This window comes from Heteronotia binoei, chromosome 2 (genome assembly GCF_032191835.1).
Source record: "Heteronotia binoei isolate CCM8104 ecotype False Entrance Well chromosome 2, APGP_CSIRO_Hbin_v1, whole genome shotgun sequence".
In the NCBI taxonomy this organism is placed as follows: Eukaryota; Metazoa; Chordata; class Lepidosauria; order Squamata; family Gekkonidae; genus Heteronotia; species Heteronotia binoei.
Genome location: NC_083224.1, coordinates 102,572,119 through 102,594,003, shown reverse-complemented (window position 1 = coordinate 102,594,003; position 21,885 = coordinate 102,572,119). Strand labels below are relative to the sequence as shown.

Sequence of the window (21,885 nt, the reverse complement as noted above, 5' to 3'; positions counted from 1 at the left end):
AATTGGAATTGGATTTGATAGTGTCATGCCCTGGGCGCCTCTCGCAGTCCCCAGGTGTGGCCGTTGCCCCCCTGACAGGGCTTCCCCTTTTGGGCCTTGTGCAAGTGCCCCCCTGAGGTCTCAGAATTAGGAGTGGGAGCCAGGTTACAGCACCTCAGGCCCCCTTACTCCTCTGGCTGTGTATGGGCTCCTTTCTCTCAGGAGGCAGCCCCTCCTTCTACCCGCCAGCTTCCTCCCCGACCTTGTGCCTCCCTTCCTTTTATGCCTCTGCCTGTTCCCTCCCCACTCCCTGGGTCCCACCCCCTTCTGGCTCCACCCCTGTTCAAAAGCCCAGACTCCGAGGAGAGGCGTTCCGGGGCTTGGCCTCTTGGGAGTGTCTGGGTCGTCCCCAGCCTCCGTGGAGCGTTGGGGCGCAGTGGTGCTAGCCGCCGCGGCTCGGCCTACTGGCCCCTCCCTCTACTGCTGCTGGGCTCTGTCTCTGGCTTCTGGCCGTTCCTGACACTCTGCATCGGCCGGACTCCTCGCACCCGCGGGCGAGCACACTGGCTGAGGGGTGCTGCTGGGGGCATCGCTGTGTTGGCGGCATCCCAGGTAGGTGGTGGGGCGGCTGTGGGGGCCTCCAGCAGTGACACAGGAGCTTCCCGGGTGTTGGTGGGGGGGGGGGAAACAGCTGGCAAGTGTGGGGGGGGCCACACTGGGCGGGACACATAGTGAGCATAGAGTGATCCAAGCCAGAAATCATGAGGGACCATGAGCATGAGGGACCATGCTTCAAAACCAAGTTTTTGCTCCGTGGCACTGCCACGAAGCAGTAGATCTGTGATTTCCGGGGTGCAAGTTCTACCCATGGACATGACATATGATTTCATGGTGCAACTTGGGTGACCCAATGCAGAAATCATGAGGATCCATGCTTTGGAATAATAGTTTTCTTCCATGGTGCTGCCATGAAGCCGTGGATCTACGATTTCTGGGGTGCAAGCTCAACCCATGGACACGATATGTAATTGGATGGTGAGCATGAGGTGGCCCAAAGCAAAATCATGAGGATCCATAAGGATCAGTGCCTCAAACCATGTTTTGACTCCATGGTGTTTCCGTGAAGATGTGGATTCATGATTTTTGTAGTGCAAGTTTTGCCCCTGGACACGTTATGGGATTGGATAGTGAGCTTTGGGTGGCCCAAAGTAAAAACCATGAGGATCCATGCTCCAAAACCATGTTTTGGCTCCATGGTGTTGTCATGAAGCAAGGCATCTGTGATTTCTGTAGTGCATGCTCTGCCCATGGACATGATATGTGATTGGAGGGTGAGCTTATGGTGACCCAATGCAGAAATCATGAGGATCCATGCTTCATAACCATGTTTTTTTCTCCATGGTGCTGCCACGAAATAAAGGATCCACGATTTCTGTGGTGCAAACTGTGCCCATTGGCACCATATGTGATTTGAGGATGAGCTTCAGATGACCCGATACAAAAACCCTGAGGATCTGTGAGGATCCATGCTTTAAAACCATGTTTTTGCTCCATGGTGCTGCCTCAAACCTGTGGATCCACGATTTCTGAGGTGCAAACTCTGCCCATAGACATGCTATAAGAATTGATGGTGAGCTTTGGGGGATCCGAAGCAAAAACCATAGGGATCCATGAGGATCAAGCAATGGGATAAGTTGCAACTATCCTGGATGGAAAGAATCCATGTAATTAAATCCTTTATTTTCCCCAAGTTTTTATATCTTTTTCGGGCTCTTCCTATTGAGATCTCTCAGCCTACCTTAAAATCCTGGCAACAAATACTGACCTCCTTTATCTGGAAATATAAAAAGCCTAGAATCAAAGTTTCAACTTTATGTCGATCAAGACAAAAAGGTGGCCTAGCAGTTCCCGACATTGCAAAGTATTATAAAGCTACTATTTTATCCCAGATGACCAAAATATTGTACCAACATCCCCCGCCGCCGTGGACGCCCATAGAGGAAGCTCACTTTACCCCACTGAAATACTACGAACTATTATGGCTCAAGAAAAATGAACGCCCACCGTGGCAATTCATGAACCCATTCCTCAGGGCGCTCTTGTCAGTATGGGATTCGGAGCGTCATTTTCTGGCTCCAGGACTCTCTACTATCTCATCTTTTATAGGACAAAAATATTTCCTTCCTGCCCAACTACCCTTTTCTTTCAAGGTCTGGAGAGACTCCTCAAAAGTTTTTTTCTTTAATCTTCTTTCATCTTCTAAACAACTTCTACCTAAAAATGATCTAGACCAAGTTTTGACTAAGCCAGCACCTTGGTTTGAATACTTTCAAATCAGGCACTTTCTTCAGGACCCTAAAGTGATCTCTTCATTTTCTCGCCCTTCATCTGACTACGAACATCTAGTTCTTCATTTTCACGAAGAGAGAACGCCTAAAAGTCTCATTTCACGGCTGTATCGAATCCTATTGTCTAAACTCGAAGCAACCTTACCCTCTTACACCACCCAATGGCATAAAGACTGTGGCATCATCCTTTCTCCCGACCAATGGGACTCTATATGGGCTAGTGATGCCCTACAATCTACCATTATAAATATATCTCAACAAAACTTTAAATTGATAGCACGTTGGTACCTTACTCCTAACCAGTTCTCCCATATGACCCAGTTAGGCTCTTCAGACTGCTGGAGAAACTGTGGGCTCAAAGCCTCTTATTTTCACTGCTGGTGGGACTGCCCCAAAATCAGACCATTCTGGACCTCAATTTGTGCCCATCTCTCCTCCCTAACTGGGGTCTTGATCCCAGATGAACCAACAAGGATACTTCTCAATCATTGGTCCGATACCCGTCTTTCATCTTCTAAAAAATCCTTGATAGTTAAACTCCTGACAGCTGCTAAAACCACGATTGCGCAGTCCTGGAAAAACTCATTGAATTTGACACTTGACAACTGGCTACTTAAAGTCTGGGAACACATTGTAATGGATAAAATTCAGGCAGCCATAGACCACAAAGACCCATACCAAGCCTACGCTAAATATCTGGCAACTTGGCTTCCCATTCTAGAAAAGCTTGACACCGATCCATTTTATGCTAACTCTTATTCTAAAAATAAAATGTATAAGGATTTCCTTTTGCTATAAAATTCTCTTAACAAGTTAATTTCAAGTTATTTAAAGTGTATTATATCTTCCTTTTTCCTTTCCCTGATCTTATTTTATTTTCAAATACTGTGTAATTATAATTATAATTACTATTACCTTCAGTTTGTATTTTGTTTTTAAAGGTTGTTTTTCCTCTGTATTCTGTCTATTAAGCTTACGATGTTATTTCTGTTAATCTTGACGGTAAACTTCTTGCGCTATGGATTGTAAGCTACTTTTATGCCTTAATAAAATGTTTAAAGTTAAAAAAAAGAAACATGTTTTTCCACTGTTGTGGTGCCACGAATTTGTGGAGGCATGATTTTTCCATTGCTGCCTATAGTCTAAGACATGGTCTACAGCATGATAGTGCTTTGATTTCATTTCAGCATAAAAATCATATGAATTCATGAGGATCCATGTTTTGGAACTGTTTTTGCAGTAGTGTGGCTTCACAAATCCGTGGAGGTGTGATTTTTGTGGTGCTGCCTATAGTCTAAAATATGATCTACAGTATGATGGTGCTTTGATTTCATTTCAGTGTAAAAATCATATGAATTCATGAAGATCTGTGTAGATCCAACTTTTACTTATTTCCATCCAGAGCTATCTAGCTCAAGGGTGTCGAACATGCAGTTTGGGGGCCAAATCATCCCATGGGAGATACAAAGACCAATGAGTGCTAACATTTTAAGCATGTTTTAAGTTTTAATATATATATGTTTGTGTTCTTTATAAAATTTATATCCCTGCTACCTAATCTTAAATAGGTACACACACATGGCCCAGCCTGACATGACCCAGCCCAACAAGGTCTCATTTATGTCAGATCCGGCCCTCATAACAAAACAGTTCAACACCCCTGATCTAGATACTCTGTAAAAATTGGCCAGCCAGGAATAGGGATTCCACAAAGGACCTTCTTGGCTATTTAGCTATTAATATATCTTATTTTCTCTCTTTTAAGGAAAACTCATTGCTTCAACACCTGAGGGAAAATTTCTCTTAGGCAGACCAGTCTACTTAAATATTTGCATATATATAAGCCATAGAACTGAAAATACTTCTGCAACTTTAAAAACCACAACTATTAAATGCTACGATTTCTTGATCTTATACTGCAATAATTTCTATTTCGAAAAAAAGGCCAGGATTTTTATGCAGAAACAACGTTTTCATGAAGATCGTTTTTTCCTTTCTAGTTATCGTGCTAATTTAACCCCGGATTTATTTCGGGCGTTGTTCTACCGGTTGGTTGAACAAGCAATTTAAACGCCACAGTTACAGTGGGCTGCCATAAACTCTGTGTTTTAAGTGTCACAGAACGAGCTACGTGTAAGGCTGCAATCACATCCGTTGAAAATAGGGGTCTCTTATGTCCTTGCTGCATGACTATTCTTGCTAGAGATTCCCTTGGATCAAAGCGCATTCAAACCCCCTGACCTACTGCGCCCATGCTCACTCGCCCCCGCCCCCTTGGCCAGCGCAAATGAAATCACCTCTCCTCAAAAAGTTCCGGTTGTGCTTTTTCGGCCGGAACCTTTGCGCTGGGCTATGAGGAAGAGGCGGCTGGTGTTACGTGTTGCTCTCCGTGGATGTGGGCTGACAGGAAAGGTATGGCAGCAAGGTACATACAGCAGCTTTGCGGTGCGGCGGTACTCGGCCTTTCCCGAGGAGTTTTAGTGGGCCGCTTTGCCTCCCTTCGGCCTCTTGGTATGCTGCTGCCCCCGCAACCTCGGCCGCTGGTGATGAGGGTCCAGGGAATGGGAGGCGACGGAGCTGTGGAGGAGAATCCTTTCTACGCAAAATATCAACGCAAAATCCAGGAGCTGCGCAAGTAAGGGGGTGTGTGCGCGCGGGAAATAATTCCTGACGCCGGTAGCGCATGAAGCCGCTCCACGCTGGCAGTTTCGAAGAGGCGGAAGCTTGGCAGAAATCCTGCAGCCCCCAGTCTAGCCCTGTCCTTTTCTCCTTCAGGCCATTTGCTCCACCTGTTCCGTGCAGTCACTGGTATTCGAATGGTGTAGCCGTTTTACACTCTTCCCACATTCAGTGGTTTCGGAAGGCCATAACTTGGTTTAGGATTACAAGATTTCTCTGGTGCATCAGAAATAGGCAGTAGTTTTCATGACATCGGATGAGATATACTGTAGCCTTCGGAAGCTTGTGTCCCAAAATCCCAATACATTCTAGGGACTAGAAACATTAAAACGCGCTATAGACACTCCTTTTTTGTTATGACCACAGTGTTAACGTTTGTCTTCAGCTGGTTTTAGTACTGCAGATTAGTTTTTAATTAGTTTCCATTCCAGTATTAATATTGGAAATAAATTGTCATGAGGAGAGACTGTTGTTCACATCAGGCTTTTAGGAAAGGATGGGAATAAAATGTAAATTAATAACAGTGACTTTTAATAGCAATAAACAGTTCTAACTTTGATTCAGATCTAATCCTGATATTTTTGCAACTCGAATGGAGAGAAGGAGCGATGAGAAAAAGCAGCCAATGGGATACTCAAAGCAAGCAGAATTTGTCAGATTCATGGAGGAAAAGGCAAGGCCAATATTAAAATCTAACTCACCTGATTTTTTTTAACAATTTGAAATCTGGATTAGAAAATGCTTCTTGCTAATTGTTGTGTTTAATGTGGTATGAGCAAGTGAGTGAGCCAGAGATGTTGTAGTTGATGTTGGTATCTCAATTCAAAACCCAAAAATTTGCAGTAAAACCAAAACCCAAATGCTAACTTTGCTGTCATATACACCCAGACAACACAGTCACTGAACCTAACATCAACATCTCAGGCTCATTCATTTGCTCATTTTGTAACCTCGCATATGCCACTAAGTGCCAGCAATGCCCTTCATTTTACAACACATAGAACAAACACCTCTCCAGGGCTCAACAGGGATACTGGATTTTTATCTCACAAAGGTAAAAGTAGTCCCCTGTGCAAGCACCAGTCATTTAGACTCTGGGGTGACATTGCTTTCACAATGTTTTCACGGCAGACTTTTTGCGAGGTGGTTTACCATTGCCTTCCCCAGTCATCTACACTTTCCCCCCAGCAAGCTGGGTACTCATTTTACCGACCTCGGAAGGATGGAAGGCTGAGTCAACCTGGAGCCAGCTACCTGAACCAGTTTCTGCTGGGATCAAACTCAGGTTGTGAGCAGAGGGCTCTGACTGCAGTACTGCAGCTTTACCACTCTGCACCATGGGGCTCTTTTTTTTTATCTCACTACATGTGCTAAATTTATTCAGTCCTTATATCTGTATTCCCATCAAGAAAAGCTATACATTCTCTTTATTTTAGTTTATTTCTTATTTAGAATAGCAGGATTGTAACTGTAGTGCAATGAACCAGAATGGTATTTTGTAATGCACTCCTTTGGTCTGGCAACAGAGGAGACAACGCCAACATCACAGCTAAGAAAAAGGTACTATCAGTCACCTCCACACTTGAGAGGAGACATGACAACAGGGTCATATAATCACTCTTAACACTCTGAGATGTTTATTTGCCTGTTTCCCCCCCCCTGAAATTGAATCTAAACTATAATGACCTTATAAACTTGTTATTTCTGTTTGCATGTGTTAAAACATTTCATTATATTATATGCTTGTATGCTGATTTGCTGTTCAACCTCATATATATATATATATATAAAGAGAGAGAGAGAGAGAGAGAGGCAGGCAGGCAGACAAGTCTGATTCCATCCTGTTTGACAAGGCTTACAGCCTGAATAAAACTTTGTTGATCTTAAAGGTGCTATTGGACTCTAACTTTGTCACATTTATTCAGACCGACACAGCTACCCACCCAGATGTGATTGTTGTGAAGTTAATGGTTGTATAAATAAGCCTTAACTGCAGTGTTATAAATGACAGTTCCTTTCCCCACCAAGCCACAATACATATATTGCCCATATCCTTGTACTGTGTAGTGGAAGAATAAGTCACAGAAGGCAGAGAGGATTCTGTTTGTTCTCTCTAAAACCCTGTATATCAGCCAGTCTTTTGCAGCTTGAAGAACAAGTACAGCTCCCCATTCATCAAGTGAGGAGTCTCATCATAACAAGGAGGATAGAACTCTCAGGCAGGCGTTCGCTTTATCAAGCAAACTCAATTCATTTTTGTTTAATCCTGACTAAGACCTTAAGGTTCATTTTACATACTCCTCTCCTGGCGGATACTGGTAATAATACTGATTTCTGTGGATGATGAAAATTTGGGGGTTTTATTAAAAATCCAAATATAAGTGAATATATTGTGCTGTCTTATATATTTATTTTATTTGTTGTCTACTTTTTTCTTGAGATTCTAGGCAGATTACAACATTACAAAAACAATATAATAGAGATGAATATAATGGAATATATCCAATATATTGTTTGTATATCCAACAAACAATGCAGTAAAACTGGGTTTGGCAATTACAGACTAATGGAATAAAGTGTAATGCATCCAGTAACAATGCAGTGTAGAGGAGATGAAAAAACTGCGTGAAACTCGCACTCTCATTTTACTGCATCTCTGTGCCCTCCACCCCGCCCCCAAGGCTTGCATGATGTGTTTGCCCAAACTGTAGTAGAATACCATTATTTCATAGCAAGAATATATGTGTATCATCCTAACAGCTGAGAAGTTTGGTCTTCAAGTAGGTCATAATGGCATTTAGTAGCAATTTTAAAACCTCTATTAATGTTCAATTTTAGGCAGATGCCTTGGGCAATAAAACATCAAAAGGAGGATTCACAAAAAATAAGGTAAAGTTAATATTTTCAGTTTAAGAAGCTGGGTTTTGATCTTGTTCTTGTGATGTTTTGCTCCTGGTATAGTATGTATCTCTATGTGGCGAGTTTCAGTTCAGGCATTGGCTTCTGTCACGACTCAGGGGGGTCTTACCAATTGCTGCCATCACTCTGGGTTAAGGGTCTCCCCTGAGAAGGCCCAGAGTCCCCTCCCAAGCCCTTCTGGCTTCCTGTAGCTTAGGCCAAATAATAGGTGTGAAGACCTGGAAAAGTGTGCAACAACAAAAAGGTTTATTTTAAAATCAGTGCAATATAAACAAAGTGCAAAAAACAGTGAAAGAAAAATAAACAAAAGCCCTAACTTGTCTATCTCTACCGTCCCTACTCTAATACTACACTTACGCGCCCCCCCCCCCCCCCCCCCCACGTTGGGTAAGGGCCTCTCCCTTGCTTTCAGCTCTCCAGGCGACAGCCTGACTCCAGCTAAGCCTTCCAGGGAAAGAACACCCATTTCCTGGGCTTGGCCTTTATATTCTCTTCCCAGGACCCACCCCTCTCTGGGCCTGTTTCCCTCCAAACTCCTTGCTACCCAATCAGAGGGACAGAGGTTATCCTGGGAGATGTAGGGTTTTCCCAGTAACTCTAAAGCAGGCTTCCCTGGGGCCTGTAGGCTTCGCTAGGCTCAGGATCATGACACCCCCCCCCCGCTAGACCATATCATGGGGTCTGGCAATCTAGATCCCCATCGATGCGGTCTACATACCACGGGTACTGCCTTCTTCTTAATTATACCTCAAGATACTAAGTGACGGACATAAACATTACAGCAATAAACAGTAAATCAAGAACAGATAGCTCTACAGAGTCTTCTGACCAGTAGCGGCTTGCATTCCTTGCTTGGAAAGTGGTTTCACTTCACAGTGATGTCCATTTATGGTGTGGTACCTCTGCAAAACAATTGTGTTAAACATCTCACAATCATCAACTGTCACAAAAGCAAACCCTCTTTTCTTCCCACTTTGCCTATCTTCTATTACTTGTATGCTTTTGATCAGACCATATTTTTCAGAATAGTTCCTTAATTTACATTCTTCCAGGTCTCCAGTTACCCCTACAAATATTTTCTTTCCACTTAAGTAGGCACCATTTTCACAAAACCTTCCCTAGGAGCTGCTCTCTGTAGTCCCACCACCCAACCATCCACCTTATGTGGTGCAGCTGCCAGTGCAGCATTTGCCTCTTCCTGGCAAGAATTGGTCACAAACGCATAGGAACGTTTTGTCTGTGGATCTCTCACTACTACAAAGTCAGTGAGTATGCCCCAGGTTTCAAAGTGCTCCCTCAAACTGTCATCAGTAGTCTGAAAGCTCAGGCCAGCTACAAACAGTTTTCTCATCTGTTCTGGTTTCTTAAAACCCTGTCTCTGTAGATATTTGCAATCTGCAGCTTTTCTCTCCTCTTCCCAGTCCACTTTGAGAGAGTGTTCGGATTCAGTTGCTTTCATCTGCCTTCTAAGTACATGTTCTGCCAAATCCTCTCCTGTAAACATAGACACAGGCATGCTTTCATACACAGCGACCTTCCATGTTCCAGTCCAACCCTCATACTGGATGGGTATCCTGGCCACTGGAAGAGTAACTCCTTCTGCTTCATTGATGCGCAGCACCATCCTTCCTTCACCTGGGAGGAAATACTTTGGATCCACAAGAGAACGATGTACAGAAGTCAAAAGGGAACCAGTGTCTCGCCAGGCTATCACATCATGCCCATCCACAGTCACTTCCCTGCGGTGATGCTGAGGAATACATTCAGGGTCCAATTCAGAAGAAGTGGGTCCAGGGCCCACTGGCATCATGTGAAATGCCACAGTAGTGGTAGATTTTGGGCACTGACTCCGGATATGCCCCAATTCATTGCAGGAATAACAGGCTGTTCCATACCAGCACCTGTAGAACTAGGAGGCTGCTTCTGCTTCACTGCACCTGTTTCTCCTATTATTGAAACTGGCTTTCCCCATCTGAATTTATTTTCCTTCATTTATGAGCTGCCTTTTCCCCCAGTAAGGATCCAAAGCAGCCTATATCATTCTCTCCTCCATTTTATTCACTCAGTAACCCTTTGGGGTGGGTTAGGCTGAGTGTTTCTGGCCTAAGATCATCCAACAAGTTTCCCTGGCAAATGGGGGATTTGAAACTGAGTTTCCACCTATGTTTGTGAATCTTGTGTGTTGTAGCTGACAGGTCTAGGTATATGAAGAAGAATGCAACCTTCTGATTTTTCTCAACTAACAATGAGCTTTATTGTTGTGTTTTTTGTTGTAGACACTTGATTCTATACTTAATGTTGAGATAGTGAAACAGAAGAAGCCTGAAGAAATAAAACAGGTAAAGAAACTTCTCAAATGATAGAAATGTATTTTGATTAGACTTTGTTGTAAATCCTTTGCTTCACAGAACTTTTCATTTTGTGGAATCTTGTGAAAGCCAATGTAAGCAGAGTGCCATATCATTCATAACCTAGCACTCAAAGCTGCTTCATCAATCTCAGCATTCACTCTCAGGTGCACATCAATATGTTGACCATTATGCATGAAGTGTGGTACAGCTGTCTTCTCATGCTACAGGATTAGGCAGTTGCTGTGCCAGTTGGCTTGCTCAGTTGACATACATGCTGTCTGAAACCACACTTGTGCGACGCTTCACGTAGCACAGTTAGCTACAGATTGTTACCATGTGAGAAACCAGCAATTTGTGAAGTGGTGCTGAGCTCTTCTGAGTGACTGGCATGTGGCAATCATCAGACTAAATAATGCCTCAGTCAAGACCTTACTTAAGTTTGGAATGCCTCCCCCTTGAGGTTTGCCTGAAGCCTAGTTTCTTGGGCACCAGACCGAAAACATTTCTTTTTACCCAATCTTCTATGCATAGTCTGACTTCTATTTTATAGCTATTTTAGGGTGTTCAGTGGTTGGTTTGTGCTGATGTTGCATCCCTGGATTGTTTTGCCTTTATGTTGACAATAGATTATGTTTTATGATTTTGTAGTAGTGTTTTTATTCACAAGACAACATCAACAGAACTCTGGAGAGATGTTTTATAAATTCATGGAATAAATGCATTTTTTTCTTTAGAGAAATGATTCAGTGCTTTCCAAACATACATGCAGTGTGGGGACCATTACAATATGATGATTATTGCATTCACTTGAGGCTACCTCTGTGTTCCATGATAGTCTCTGAAGCTAATGTAGTCCTTTCTTTCATACAGATATGGAAGCAATATTTTTCTGGAGAGGACACTGTTTATGCTGTTATTCCTGTAAGTGTAGCTCATACTCCACAGTGAGAATGTCTGAGATTAGGGCTGAAAGATCTGTTGAGTAGGCTTATTTTTGCTCTAGGATATAAAGTGCTTTTGTTAAATTGAATTAATTGAGGGTATTTTTAAAACTAATCAAACAATGGAACTGGTAACTGAGGTAAACTGAAGTGACAGGTATAGACAAAACACTTAATGTAATGTCCTAAGAACAGATGCTTCACTGTTTGTTTTCCCTAGTATTGAATTTAATGACAGAAGAGGCTACCAGTACTGGCAGTTGCTTATGGGCAGAGCTTCTCCATTGTATGGAATTGAAGGACCTGGTCTACAGATGCTTTTCTTGGTGTATGTGGACTAGGTCTTTTCAGAAAAATGAAAAAAAAATTGTTGTGACACATAGAATTTGGGCCAGGGTATTTGTATTTGGCACAATATACAATATATGTTTATTTCTTTAAAACATTTGTAAGCCATCTTCCTATCTTATACAGCTTATAGTGTAAATAATAACAGAACACAACATATAAAATACATTAAAACAGTAATTAAATCAATAATGCTTATAGTGTAAATAATAACAGAACACAAAATATAAAATACATTAAAACAGTAATTAAATCAATAATTTAAAACAGCTGATAGGCAGAAATATTAATCAAATTCATGTCTTCAGCTGCCTTCTAAAGATTGGGAGTGAGGGGGAGCAGGTCCCCCTCCCTGGAGAGTTTGTTCTGTAATCATGGGACTTCCATTGAAAAGGCCCTCTTTCACGTACCTACCAGACGAGCTTATTTGGTCTATGGGATGTTCACAAGGGACTCTCCCTGTGACCTCAGTTCCTAAGCAAGAATGTATGGGAGGAGATGGACCTTTATATACTTTTATAGTTATCCAACCATAAAATAAGTGAAGATGTAAGAAATTATGTCTAGAAAGACACATGTCTGGTGCTTTGTACAGTACTGTCTGTGTAAATCTCTGGCAAAAAAACCCAAGTCTGTCTTTTTCTAGACCTTCACCAGTATATAACATTATGAAGATTAGTTCTTCATAATGATATAGGGCTTTCTATTTTTATACTGATTTTTAACTTGTTACTGTTTTTAGTATATTATTTATGGTATAAGCAATATCAAGTGATAGGAAAGACAGGATGTAAATGTTTTCTTTAAATTATGACACTGCCCATTATTTTACTGTGGTTAGAACTGCTTGTTATTTTTCTTTCCTTTCTGAAGGGGAAGACCTTTGATTTGATATGGAAGCGAGCTCAGCACTGCCCATCTGTAAGTGGATATGTTTCTAGACACAAATCTTCTATCCAATTCTTACAGCATACGTTTTGTTTCTTGCACTTTTCCTATTGTAGGAACTTTATTATTAATAGTCAGATGTTCAAATGTTGTTGGTTTGGGTGAAATTGTTTAGGAAAGACTTTGACCTGGGTATGCTAGGTTCAAATGAAATCAGATTTATTGTACGGTCAAAGACCAACATAGATAAAATACTGCAAAAAACACAAGGTTAAAGTTATTAATTTAAAGTTACACAATTAAAAATAATAAAATAGACAATAATATAAATAGGCAGGTTTGCATAAACCCTGATAATGAAAGCAGCTGACAGATTTTATAGGCTGTTGCACAAAAGTTTGCAACTGCATATGTTAGGTATGAAATACAGCCACTGTACTCACTTACTAAGAATCCTTACATTCCAGCCGTAACAGTTCTTTAGCCCAGTACACAAGGAACACTAAGGAATAACAGAAATATCTTTGTGGTCAATTTGTAGTCTCACACATGGGTTTGCACCTGCACACAAACCTGACTGCGAAAGTTCTAGAGCAGGAGTGTTGAACTCATTTGTTATGAGGGCTGGATCTGACATAAATGAGACCTTGTTGGGCCAGGCCAGGCCATGTCGGGTTGAGCCATGTTGGATTGGGCCGCTTGTGTACCTATTTAAGCTTCGGTAGCAGAGATATAAACTTTATAAAGAACACAAACACAAATATATATTTTTAAAAACTTAAAACATGCTTAAAATACTAGCACTTGTTGGTCTTAAAGGTGCTTTCTTTGCATTTCTCCCATGGGATGCAGGGAACTGGGCAAAGGAAGCTGTGGGTCTCTCCTTCCTTCCCCAGGGGACCAAGAAGGGGAGGAGCCTCAGCCAGTAGAGGAAAGAAAGGCTTGGCTCAGTAGCTCTGCTGTGCAATTGAGCAAACCTTGCAAAGCAAGCTGTTATGCAGAAGAAAACAAGATATAGGGAGAAGGAAGCAGATGATAGCCAGTTGTTTGGGGGCCTGATTCGGCCTCCGGACTGCATGTTTGATACCCCTGTTCTAGAGCTATCCTCTAATGCAGGGGTGGCCAACGGTAGCTCTCCAGATGTTTTTTGCCTACAACTCCCATCATCCCCAACCATTGGCCATGCTGGCTGGGGCTGATGAGAGTTGTAGGCAAAAAAAACCATCTGGAGAGCTACTGTTGGCCACCCCTGCTCTAATGGCATGTTTTTTGTGCAGTCACATATGCCTGCCCATCCTTCTCCACTGCTGGAATTTCTTGGTCACTTACTTTTGAGTTGACAGGACTTACCAGTGGCAGTCCAATGGAACTGAGCACCTTCCTCTTAGCTCCAGGCAAGCACAATTGGTGCCTGCTCCCCAGAGCAAGGGTAGTTGGCAACTTGGGAAAGGGTCTTCTCAAAACTCTGGAACACTGTCCCCAGAGAGACTGATCTGTTCCCTTCTGTTGCCGTCTTCTGCCAGCAGGGCAATTTTTTGTTTTGGTGTTCCCTCAGTGACCTCTTATTTGTATGGTATATTTTAATTGTTTTATATTTTAAATGCGAATTTTAGGTTTTGTTTTAATGGGGGGGGGGGTAAAGGTTTTTAAGATATGATTTCATTATATACATTTTTAAACAGCCAACCTTCGTCTGGATGAGGGTAGAAAGATAGGGGTGTAAATTTTGTAAATATCTGTTTCTGCTACCATTAAGAGGAGCTAGCAATATTGTCCTGAATAATATCCAGAAATCGTACTACTGGGTCGTTTAAGATTGGCATTACCAGTGGATGGATATGGATAGTTGCTCTCAATAAATCCAGGGAGGTCTCTAGCTTGAAGGGGGGCTGTTGAGCACACTCCTGAACCTGTAGCTGAGATTTCTCCAGAGAGTGCTTTTTTGGGGGAACCAGCTTTGGAGGGGGGGCTGTAACTCAGCCCCCCTAAATCCAGTCCTCATCAGACTTGAAGAGCAAGAAGAGGTGAGTCAGCTAGAGACTTGCTTGCCAGATTGGCATCTCTAGCCTGCAGGGGAGGGGGTGTTCTACCACATAATGAACTTCACGAAATGAACCAGTTCGGTAAACAGGAAGGTTTGTGAAGGTTCATTGTTCATGTGGCCCCACAAATTGAAACAAACCTTGATTTTCCCGGTTCATTCCCATCCCTACTGAGAATCTTGCCTGATCTCTAGCTGAAGATTACTCTTAGGCATTTCAGAAACCAGCCAGTCATTCTGCCCATGAGCTAATAAGGTGTGTTGGATAGCATGGTGAAACTGGACCAGGCAGCCCTGAATATAAATTCTACTTGGCCTGCAGGCTCAGCATTCTCTCTCATAGCCTAAGCTTCACAGAGTGATTTTTGAGGATAACATGGGCTGATTCCAAGTAAGCCAGCCCAAGCTTTAGAAGGAAAATCAAAATACAGATTCAGTAAATACTTGATTATGTTCAATCCAATCTCAAACTCTTTGTGATTGTCAAACATACTGCATGAGGTGCAGTTCAGAAAGGCCAGTGAGATTTAAGGTCAATCACTGCATTTTCAGACCAGGAATTCTGCACTAGGGATCTTCCTGCATTAATATCAGTTCTCTTTCATAAAAGTCCATGAGCAAAAGAAACTTGAACCTCTCTACCTCTTTCAAAACAGGGGGTGTGTTTTGAAAAAGAATCAGTCTCTGTAATTTATTCAGTGTTTTTGTGATGGCAAAGGTGCTTTCATGAAAGCTGTATTTTTCTGATTTCATCCCAAACTGAACTTGGTTAATAAATCTTTTGTCACTCCCCACCACCCACCAGTTTCTGTTTGCATTACCAAGGAAGGAAGGCTATGAATTTTTTGTGGGCCAGTGGTCAGGAGCAGAACTCCATTTCAGTTCTCTCATAAACATTCAGGTAGGTGATTTTCTTTGGAAATAGATTACAGTAATTGGCTTAAGATTTCATACTGAAATTGCTATTTTTGTGGCCTTCAAAACATCCCATAAAACATGTGACCATTTATTGTTTCACATGGGCATAATTAATACATCATTCCTTTTACAGTGGGGCATAAGGAGAATTTTTTATTTTCAGCCATGGTCTTTATCCTCCATATGTTTCTTAGCATTTTGTTCACTGATATTTCCATATAAAGCCACTCATCAGTGTATGCTTTTTCCAAGGATTCATAAAACTTGTCAGTTCTCCATACTAGTTAGAGCAGCTGTGTCAAACTAGTTTGTTATGAGGGCCAAATCTGGCATAAACGAGACCTTGTTGGGCCGGGCCATGTCGTGCTGGGCCGTATGTGTACCTATTTAAGATTAGGTAGCAGAGATATAAACTTTATAAAGGACACAGGCAAACACAATTAAATTTTTTTTTAAAAAAAAAACTTCAACCATGCTTAAAACATTAGCACTTCACTCGTTCTTAAAGGTGCTTTCTTTGTATCTCTCCCATGAGATCCAGGGAACTGGGCAAAGGACGCTCTGTCTCTTTCATTGCTTCCCCAGGGGTCTAGGAGGGGGAGGAGCCTCAGCCAATAGAAGGACGAGAGGCTTGGCTCAGTAGCTCTGCTGTGCAATTGAGAGAGCCTGGCAAAGCAAGCTCTCCCTTCCTCCCCAAGGGAAGAGCCTCAACCAATGGAGAAAATAAGAGTCTTTACAAGTCTTGCAAAGCAAGCTGTGATATAGAAGGAAGCAAGAGAGAGAGAGAAGGAAGCAGATGACAGCCAGTTGTTTGGGGGCCTGATACGGCCCCCTGGCTGCATGTTTGACACTCCTGAGTTAGAGATTCTGTTCTCCAAATGGCTTCGTAATTATTGTCTTAGTTGGGAAGCTACTGTGTTAATTTTTCCAGAACCTAATTTGGATATTTTAACAATATGGAGAGTTACAGAGTTTAAGTTGGAAAATGGATGCTGTACTCTTGAGTTTCCACAGTGGTCTGATGAAACTTCACTCAGTTAGGTAATCTGAAGAAACTGAATTGTCCTTCAATAGTTCCTCAAGTTGGTGTCTTTGCTTACAGTTTTATATTTGTTGATGATGATGGGCTTTCTTGAGTTCTTTCTACCTGCATATACGTCATGCTGCAGTTGTTTATTTTTATTTATTGACTGAATTTATTTATAGCCTGACTTTCTTACTGAGACTCAAGGTGGATTATGCAGTGTGAAACCATGTATGTAATGAGAAATCTAATGAGCAGTGTTAAATGTGCTAAATTTTTTGAGGCTGATAGTTTAAATTGTGTTCTCCCCTGGTGAAAGTTTGATTTGGGAGTTTACAGGAACAATTCTGTTCCCCTGAAAACAGGCATTTAGTGTTACCTGTCTAGTGAAAACAAATTGTGCACTGTCTGTCCTGAGCATTTCACATAGGCAAAGTGAAGCAGCACAAAGATTTTTCCTGTTGTTTCTACATTATTGTCTAATTGCTCTGTAACTGCATTTATATTCTTAATGCCTGCATAGTATTTTGCATCCACGAACAGGACTGTATTAGGATTTTCTCAGTTTATCTCTTATGAGTGTCTCTTTACATGGGGGAGATCCTTAATGCATCAACCTCAGTCTTGAAATATCTGGCTTCTTCTATTAAAATTCCTCTTTTGATCTTCATTAGAGGATCAGAGAATATTGTGTGTACTATTTAATAATAAATTGTCATGAACTACTCAGCATATATGGGTTCTTCCTGTGGCCCTTGGACTTGACATCTCTTTATTTTCTGCAGACCCAAGGTGAAACTGCAACTAGCCAGCTGATCCTGTACCATTATCCTGAGCTTCAAGAGGACAAGGGGATTGTACTGATGACAGCAGAAATGGATTCTAGTTTCCTGGTAAAAAAAAGCTGAGTCATTAATGGCTTTCTTCTCCCTCCCCCTCAAATAATACCAGTGTGGGGGGAGGGAATTCAAAGAAGCTGTTGCAAGTGTTTCATGATCCAGTCACACTTGCCTGAAATTGTAGCAATTTCCTGTTCCAAGTAATAGTAGAGATTAGGAAGACAAACATTTGCCATTGGACAGGCTTTGGGCTGATTAATACAACTCTTTTAATATTATGATCGTTTAATGGACAAAAAGGGGCTGTATTAGTTTTCCCATATGCTCAGAATTAACCTCATCACACCATTGTAGCTGCTTTGAGGCAGCCTGAGCAATATCATAGAAATTCACAGCATTTATTTTACTTGTGCCTTGTTGCCATATCCATTTTCTGGGCAACAAAAGTTGTTAATGATATTGCCATAAGTATTGCATTGTAGTGAGAAAATTGATTGCTAGTACAAATGCAAGATTTAGTACAGAGTTAAATGGCTACAGTTCTATTTTCCCTCCTTTAATTTTTCCGTGACATGGTAAGAATAATATCCCCATTAATACTAAACCATGCTCTTTGATAGGTTTTTTTAGTGATCTTAGTTATTTTGTACCTAGGGGAGCTTTCAGTCTTGAGAGAGCAATACTACAGAAGTGGGTAGTTCAGCTTCATGGCTTTGGTACTGGGGTCATGGCAAGGGGTCACCTTTGTAGACGTTAAATCCAGCTTCAACAAAACCATGAACAGGAGAGTCAAAATGGACCAGTGGCTCAGCTTGAAGCTCTGCCTTAATAAAGAGAGTTAAAAGACAGCTAATATGATGGAGGGGGGGGAGTTGAATGGATTATGAAGTGTAATTATTGTGACAACTTGCATTGTGTGCTTACATTCACAGAATGTGCCAGAAGCTCAGTGCCTAGCCAGCCAGGTGCAGCTCTTTTATGCAACAGATCGACAGGAGACCTACAATTTAGTGGAAACATTTAACCACCAGCCTGATCAGTTTAAATACATGTCTGTAATCACTGAGCTTGAGCAGAGCAGGCTTGGGCAAGAACTGAGACCTCAGCAGGACCCACCAATGCCTACTGCTTGAGGAGTACAATAGCCTTGAGCAGATGTAAGAGACATTGACGCATGAGGGTGTCTTGGTGCAGACGTTTCTCTGTTGTGAAAGGGGTCATCCATGGAATCTGATGGGGAGAAGAATGTTATCTCTCGAAGAGGGCTATTCAGGCTGTGGGGCCAATGGGGGCACATAGGTAGCCTCACCTGGCCAATTTATATGCCACTCCTATAACATATTTCTGAATGACAGAAGAAGTGGAGAAAGAAAAAAATATTCAGCCATTAGCATATATCAGTGTCCATTGTGTATTTGAAATTGCACAGATAATTGAATTTCCACTTTTGTGAAGGTTCTAGATATCTCCTGTCCATATAGCAACAACAAGAGAAGGAGACAGTGAGCTGAGAGGGACTCCTGTCAATTGAAAGAGATGATGAGTTTTTACACATGCTGTATTTTTTGATTATTATTTGTCTAACATAATCAATATATGTGACACTTTACAACATAAGAAAAGGGACAGTTCCTTACCCTATCTAGAAAGGTAAAATTATTTTTTTTAAAATGTCCAGTAGAGAGGAGGTGCAAAATGCATGTTTTTACCAGCTTCTTGCATCATGCATAATTGAAAACATGAACCGATATTTTGTTTTTAAATTAGAATTTAGTTAAGAGTGCCTGCCGTATTGTGGTAAACAGATGACTTCCTTAATAGTGATATAGTGCTTTCAGCCTTTAAAGTGCCCTTATGAGATACAATCAAATTGTCATTGAAACAAGAAAGACTTCATAGCCTATTCTCAATTTTGAGAACATCAGCTCATCATTTATTTGTAAAATTAGCTAGAGCTCTTTCTTTTCTGTCCCATTTCTCATTTCCTCAGGCCCAGATTTGCATTTGAGAGTCTAAATGAGAGGGGAACAAGTATTAGGTTCAGGAAATTCCAGGAACAGTTCATTCTGGTATTCTGTAGGTTAGATACTACTGTCTCTCTGTGGAGGACTAAATGAGAAGAGGGGGGAAAATCCATATGAACCCAAGATTGGTTCCTTTCTCAGGCTAAGGAATAGATGTTTGATCCATCCCTTTCATAATTAATATGCTTATTCTGGTCCAAGAAGGAGAGCATAGAATAACATTTTATTTTGGTTTGGGGAATATGTGAGTTTGAATCATACACTTGGTTTCCAAGTGTTCTTTAGTCTATGGTCTGGTCCTCATTCTGCCAAGAAAATCTCAATTCTATGTCTTAAAGATATGTTATTCAAAACATAATCCTGTCTTGTACTTTGAAATAACTTGCTTAAATTCTCATTTTTGTTTCTTTGAAAACCAAAGTATTACAGTACCTTAATGAAAAATAAGGGTGAAAAGAGTAAGAAAAGAGAAGACTTAATTTAAAGAAATCTAACTCTATTGATTATATATGGTTTGATTTAAATATGCATGTATTTGTCTATGAATAAATACAATAACTTTGGGGGGAAATGGTTTGTTTTTAGATGATGCACATATATAGATGCAGCAGGCAGTGTCTTTGAAGAGGCATTTCCTTTTGTGTCAGTATCAAAGGGAAATAAATCTTTTAGGATGGCACCTGCCACCTGCAGCTTTCATGAGCATTTGTATTAAAAACAACTGGGGAGGTGTCTCTTCAGTTGATCAAAAGGTTTCTGGTCAATCTAACATTCATCAACTAAATGTTACAGCCTGACAAAAAGAGGGGAAAGGTCTTAAAAACCATGAACAGACTTCTACTCATAAACTACATCTTTCCTGCCTCCTTCGTCTTGGTGCAGTGCATCCCCCATCCTTCCAAGGGATCTCCAGGAGCAATGTAGGATGCATTGCAAGGGACTGCTGAAATTATGCTCTTCCCCCTTTGTGTATCACTCATGTGGGGAATAGCTGTATCTAGCCCAGGTTCTTGGGGCATCCTCTTGACCAACAGTCTTCAACCTTTCCGAACTCAAAACACCTTTTAATATCAGGCAGCTACATGAGATCCACTGAGCTACAAGCATGTAGCAGGAAGTCATATGACATGAATCATGTGAGAAGAGCAGGAGCCAGAGTTTCTAGTTAAGAACATAAGAGAAGCCATGTTGGATCAGGCTAATGGCCCATCCAGTCCAACACTCTGTCACCCAGTGGCCAAAAACCCAGGTGTCATCAGGAAGTCCACTAGTGAGGCTAGGACACTAGAATCTCTCCCACTGTTGCCGACATTAGAATCCCTCCGACTGTTGCCCCCCCACCCCAAATAAAGCACGAAGAATACAGAGCATTACTTGCCAAGACAGAGGATTCCATCTATATCTTATGGCTAATAGCCACTGATGGACCTCTGTTCCATATGTTTATCCAATCTCCTCTTGAAGCCATCCATGCTTGGAGCTGCCAGCCACCACCTCCTGTGGCTGCAAATTCCATGTTAGTCACTCTTTGGGTGAAGAAGTACTTCCTTTTATCTGTTCTAACCTGACTGCTCAGCAATTTCATTCTATGTCCGTGAGTTCTTGTATTGGAGAAAAGTACTTTCTCTGCCTTTATCCCATGCATAATCCTGTAAACCTCTATCATGTAATCCCTCAGCTGATGTTTCTGCAAACTAAAGAGACCCAAACGCTTTAACGTTTCTTCATAGGGAAGGTGTTCCAACCCTTTAATTGTTCTAGTTGCCCTTTTCTGCACCTTTTCCAATGCTATAATATCTGTTTTGAGGTGTGATGACCAGAATTGTACACAGTATTCCAAATGAGGCCGCTTCATTGATTTATACAGGAGCATTATGATACTGGCTGATTTGTTTTCAGTTCCCTTCCTAATAATCCCCAGCATAGCATTGGCCCTTTTTTTTTTAATTGCAGTCACACACTGTCTCGACATTTTCAGTGAGTTATCTACCATGACTCCAAGATCTCTCTCTTGGTCAGTCTCTGCCAGTTCAGACCCCATCAACGTGAATGTATACCTAGGATTTGGGGCCCCAATGTGTATTACCATGCATTTGGCCACGTTGAACCTCATTTGCCACATTGATGTCCACTCACCCAGCCTTGACAGATCCCTTTGGAGTGCCTCACAATCCTCTCTGGTTCTCACCACCCTGAACAATTTAGTGTCATCAGCAAACTTAACCACTTCAGTGCTTACTCCCAACTCCAAAACATTAATTAACAAGTTAAAAAGCAACAGACGCAGTACTGAGCCCTGCAGCATCCACTGCTTACCACTCTCCACTGTGAAAATTGCCCATTTATACTCACTGTGTTTCCTATTAGCCAGTTTTTGATCAATGAGAGGACTTGTCCTTTTACCCATGACTCTTGAGCTTACTTAGGAGCCTTTGATGAGGGAGTTTATCAAAAGCTTTCTGGAAGTCAAGGTAAACAACATTGGGTCCCCCTTGTCCACATGTTTGTTCACCCCCTCAAAGAACTCCCAAGAGATTTGTGAGACAAGATCTTCCCTTACAGAACCCATGCTGAGTCTTCTTCAAT

At 41.7% G+C, this 21,885-nt stretch overlaps 2 protein-coding genes across 2 annotated transcripts; one reads left to right on the top strand and one right to left on the bottom strand.

Moving 5' to 3' along the window:
* Positions 1 to 4,665: 4,665 nt before the first annotated feature.
* ATPAF1 (ATP synthase mitochondrial F1 complex assembly factor 1) lies at positions 4,666 to 19,978 on the top strand. Its single transcript, XM_060231775.1, has 9 exons — positions 4,666 to 4,962; positions 5,571 to 5,679; positions 7,845 to 7,895; positions 10,202 to 10,264; positions 11,147 to 11,197; positions 12,439 to 12,486; positions 15,300 to 15,395; positions 17,222 to 17,329; positions 18,208 to 19,978. Exons 1-9 carry the CDS (start codon positions 4,721 to 4,723, stop codon positions 18,406 to 18,408), a joined length of 969 nt encoding a protein of 322 aa, XP_060087758.1. The 5' UTR covers positions 4,666 to 4,720; the 3' UTR covers positions 18,409 to 19,978.
* Positions 8,085 to 9,732, bottom strand: LOC132567796 (heterogeneous nuclear ribonucleoprotein A3-like; the record flags this gene model as incomplete). Its single annotated transcript, XM_060233480.1, is given in 3 exon segments — positions 8,085 to 8,110; positions 8,755 to 9,027; positions 9,030 to 9,732. Coding segments are annotated over 3 exon segments (1,002 nt in total), but the record flags the coding sequence as incomplete, so codon positions are not given.
* Positions 19,979 to 21,885: the final 1,907 nt, after the last annotated feature.

Bases quoted from the DNA above. Each gene is read 5' to 3' on its own strand.
- ATPAF1 (XM_060231775.1), top strand. From the start codon at position 4,721: ATGTGGGCTGACAGGAAAGGTATGGCAGCAAGGTACATACAGCAGCTT. The intron at 7,896-10,201 runs GTAAAGTTAATA...TTTTTGTTGTAG, and splicing joins GAGGATTCACAAAAAATAAG to ACACTTGATTCTATACTTAA. The intron at 11,198-12,438 runs GTAAGTGTAGCT...TCCTTTCTGAAG, and splicing joins CTGTTTATGCTGTTATTCCT to GGGAAGACCTTTGATTTGAT.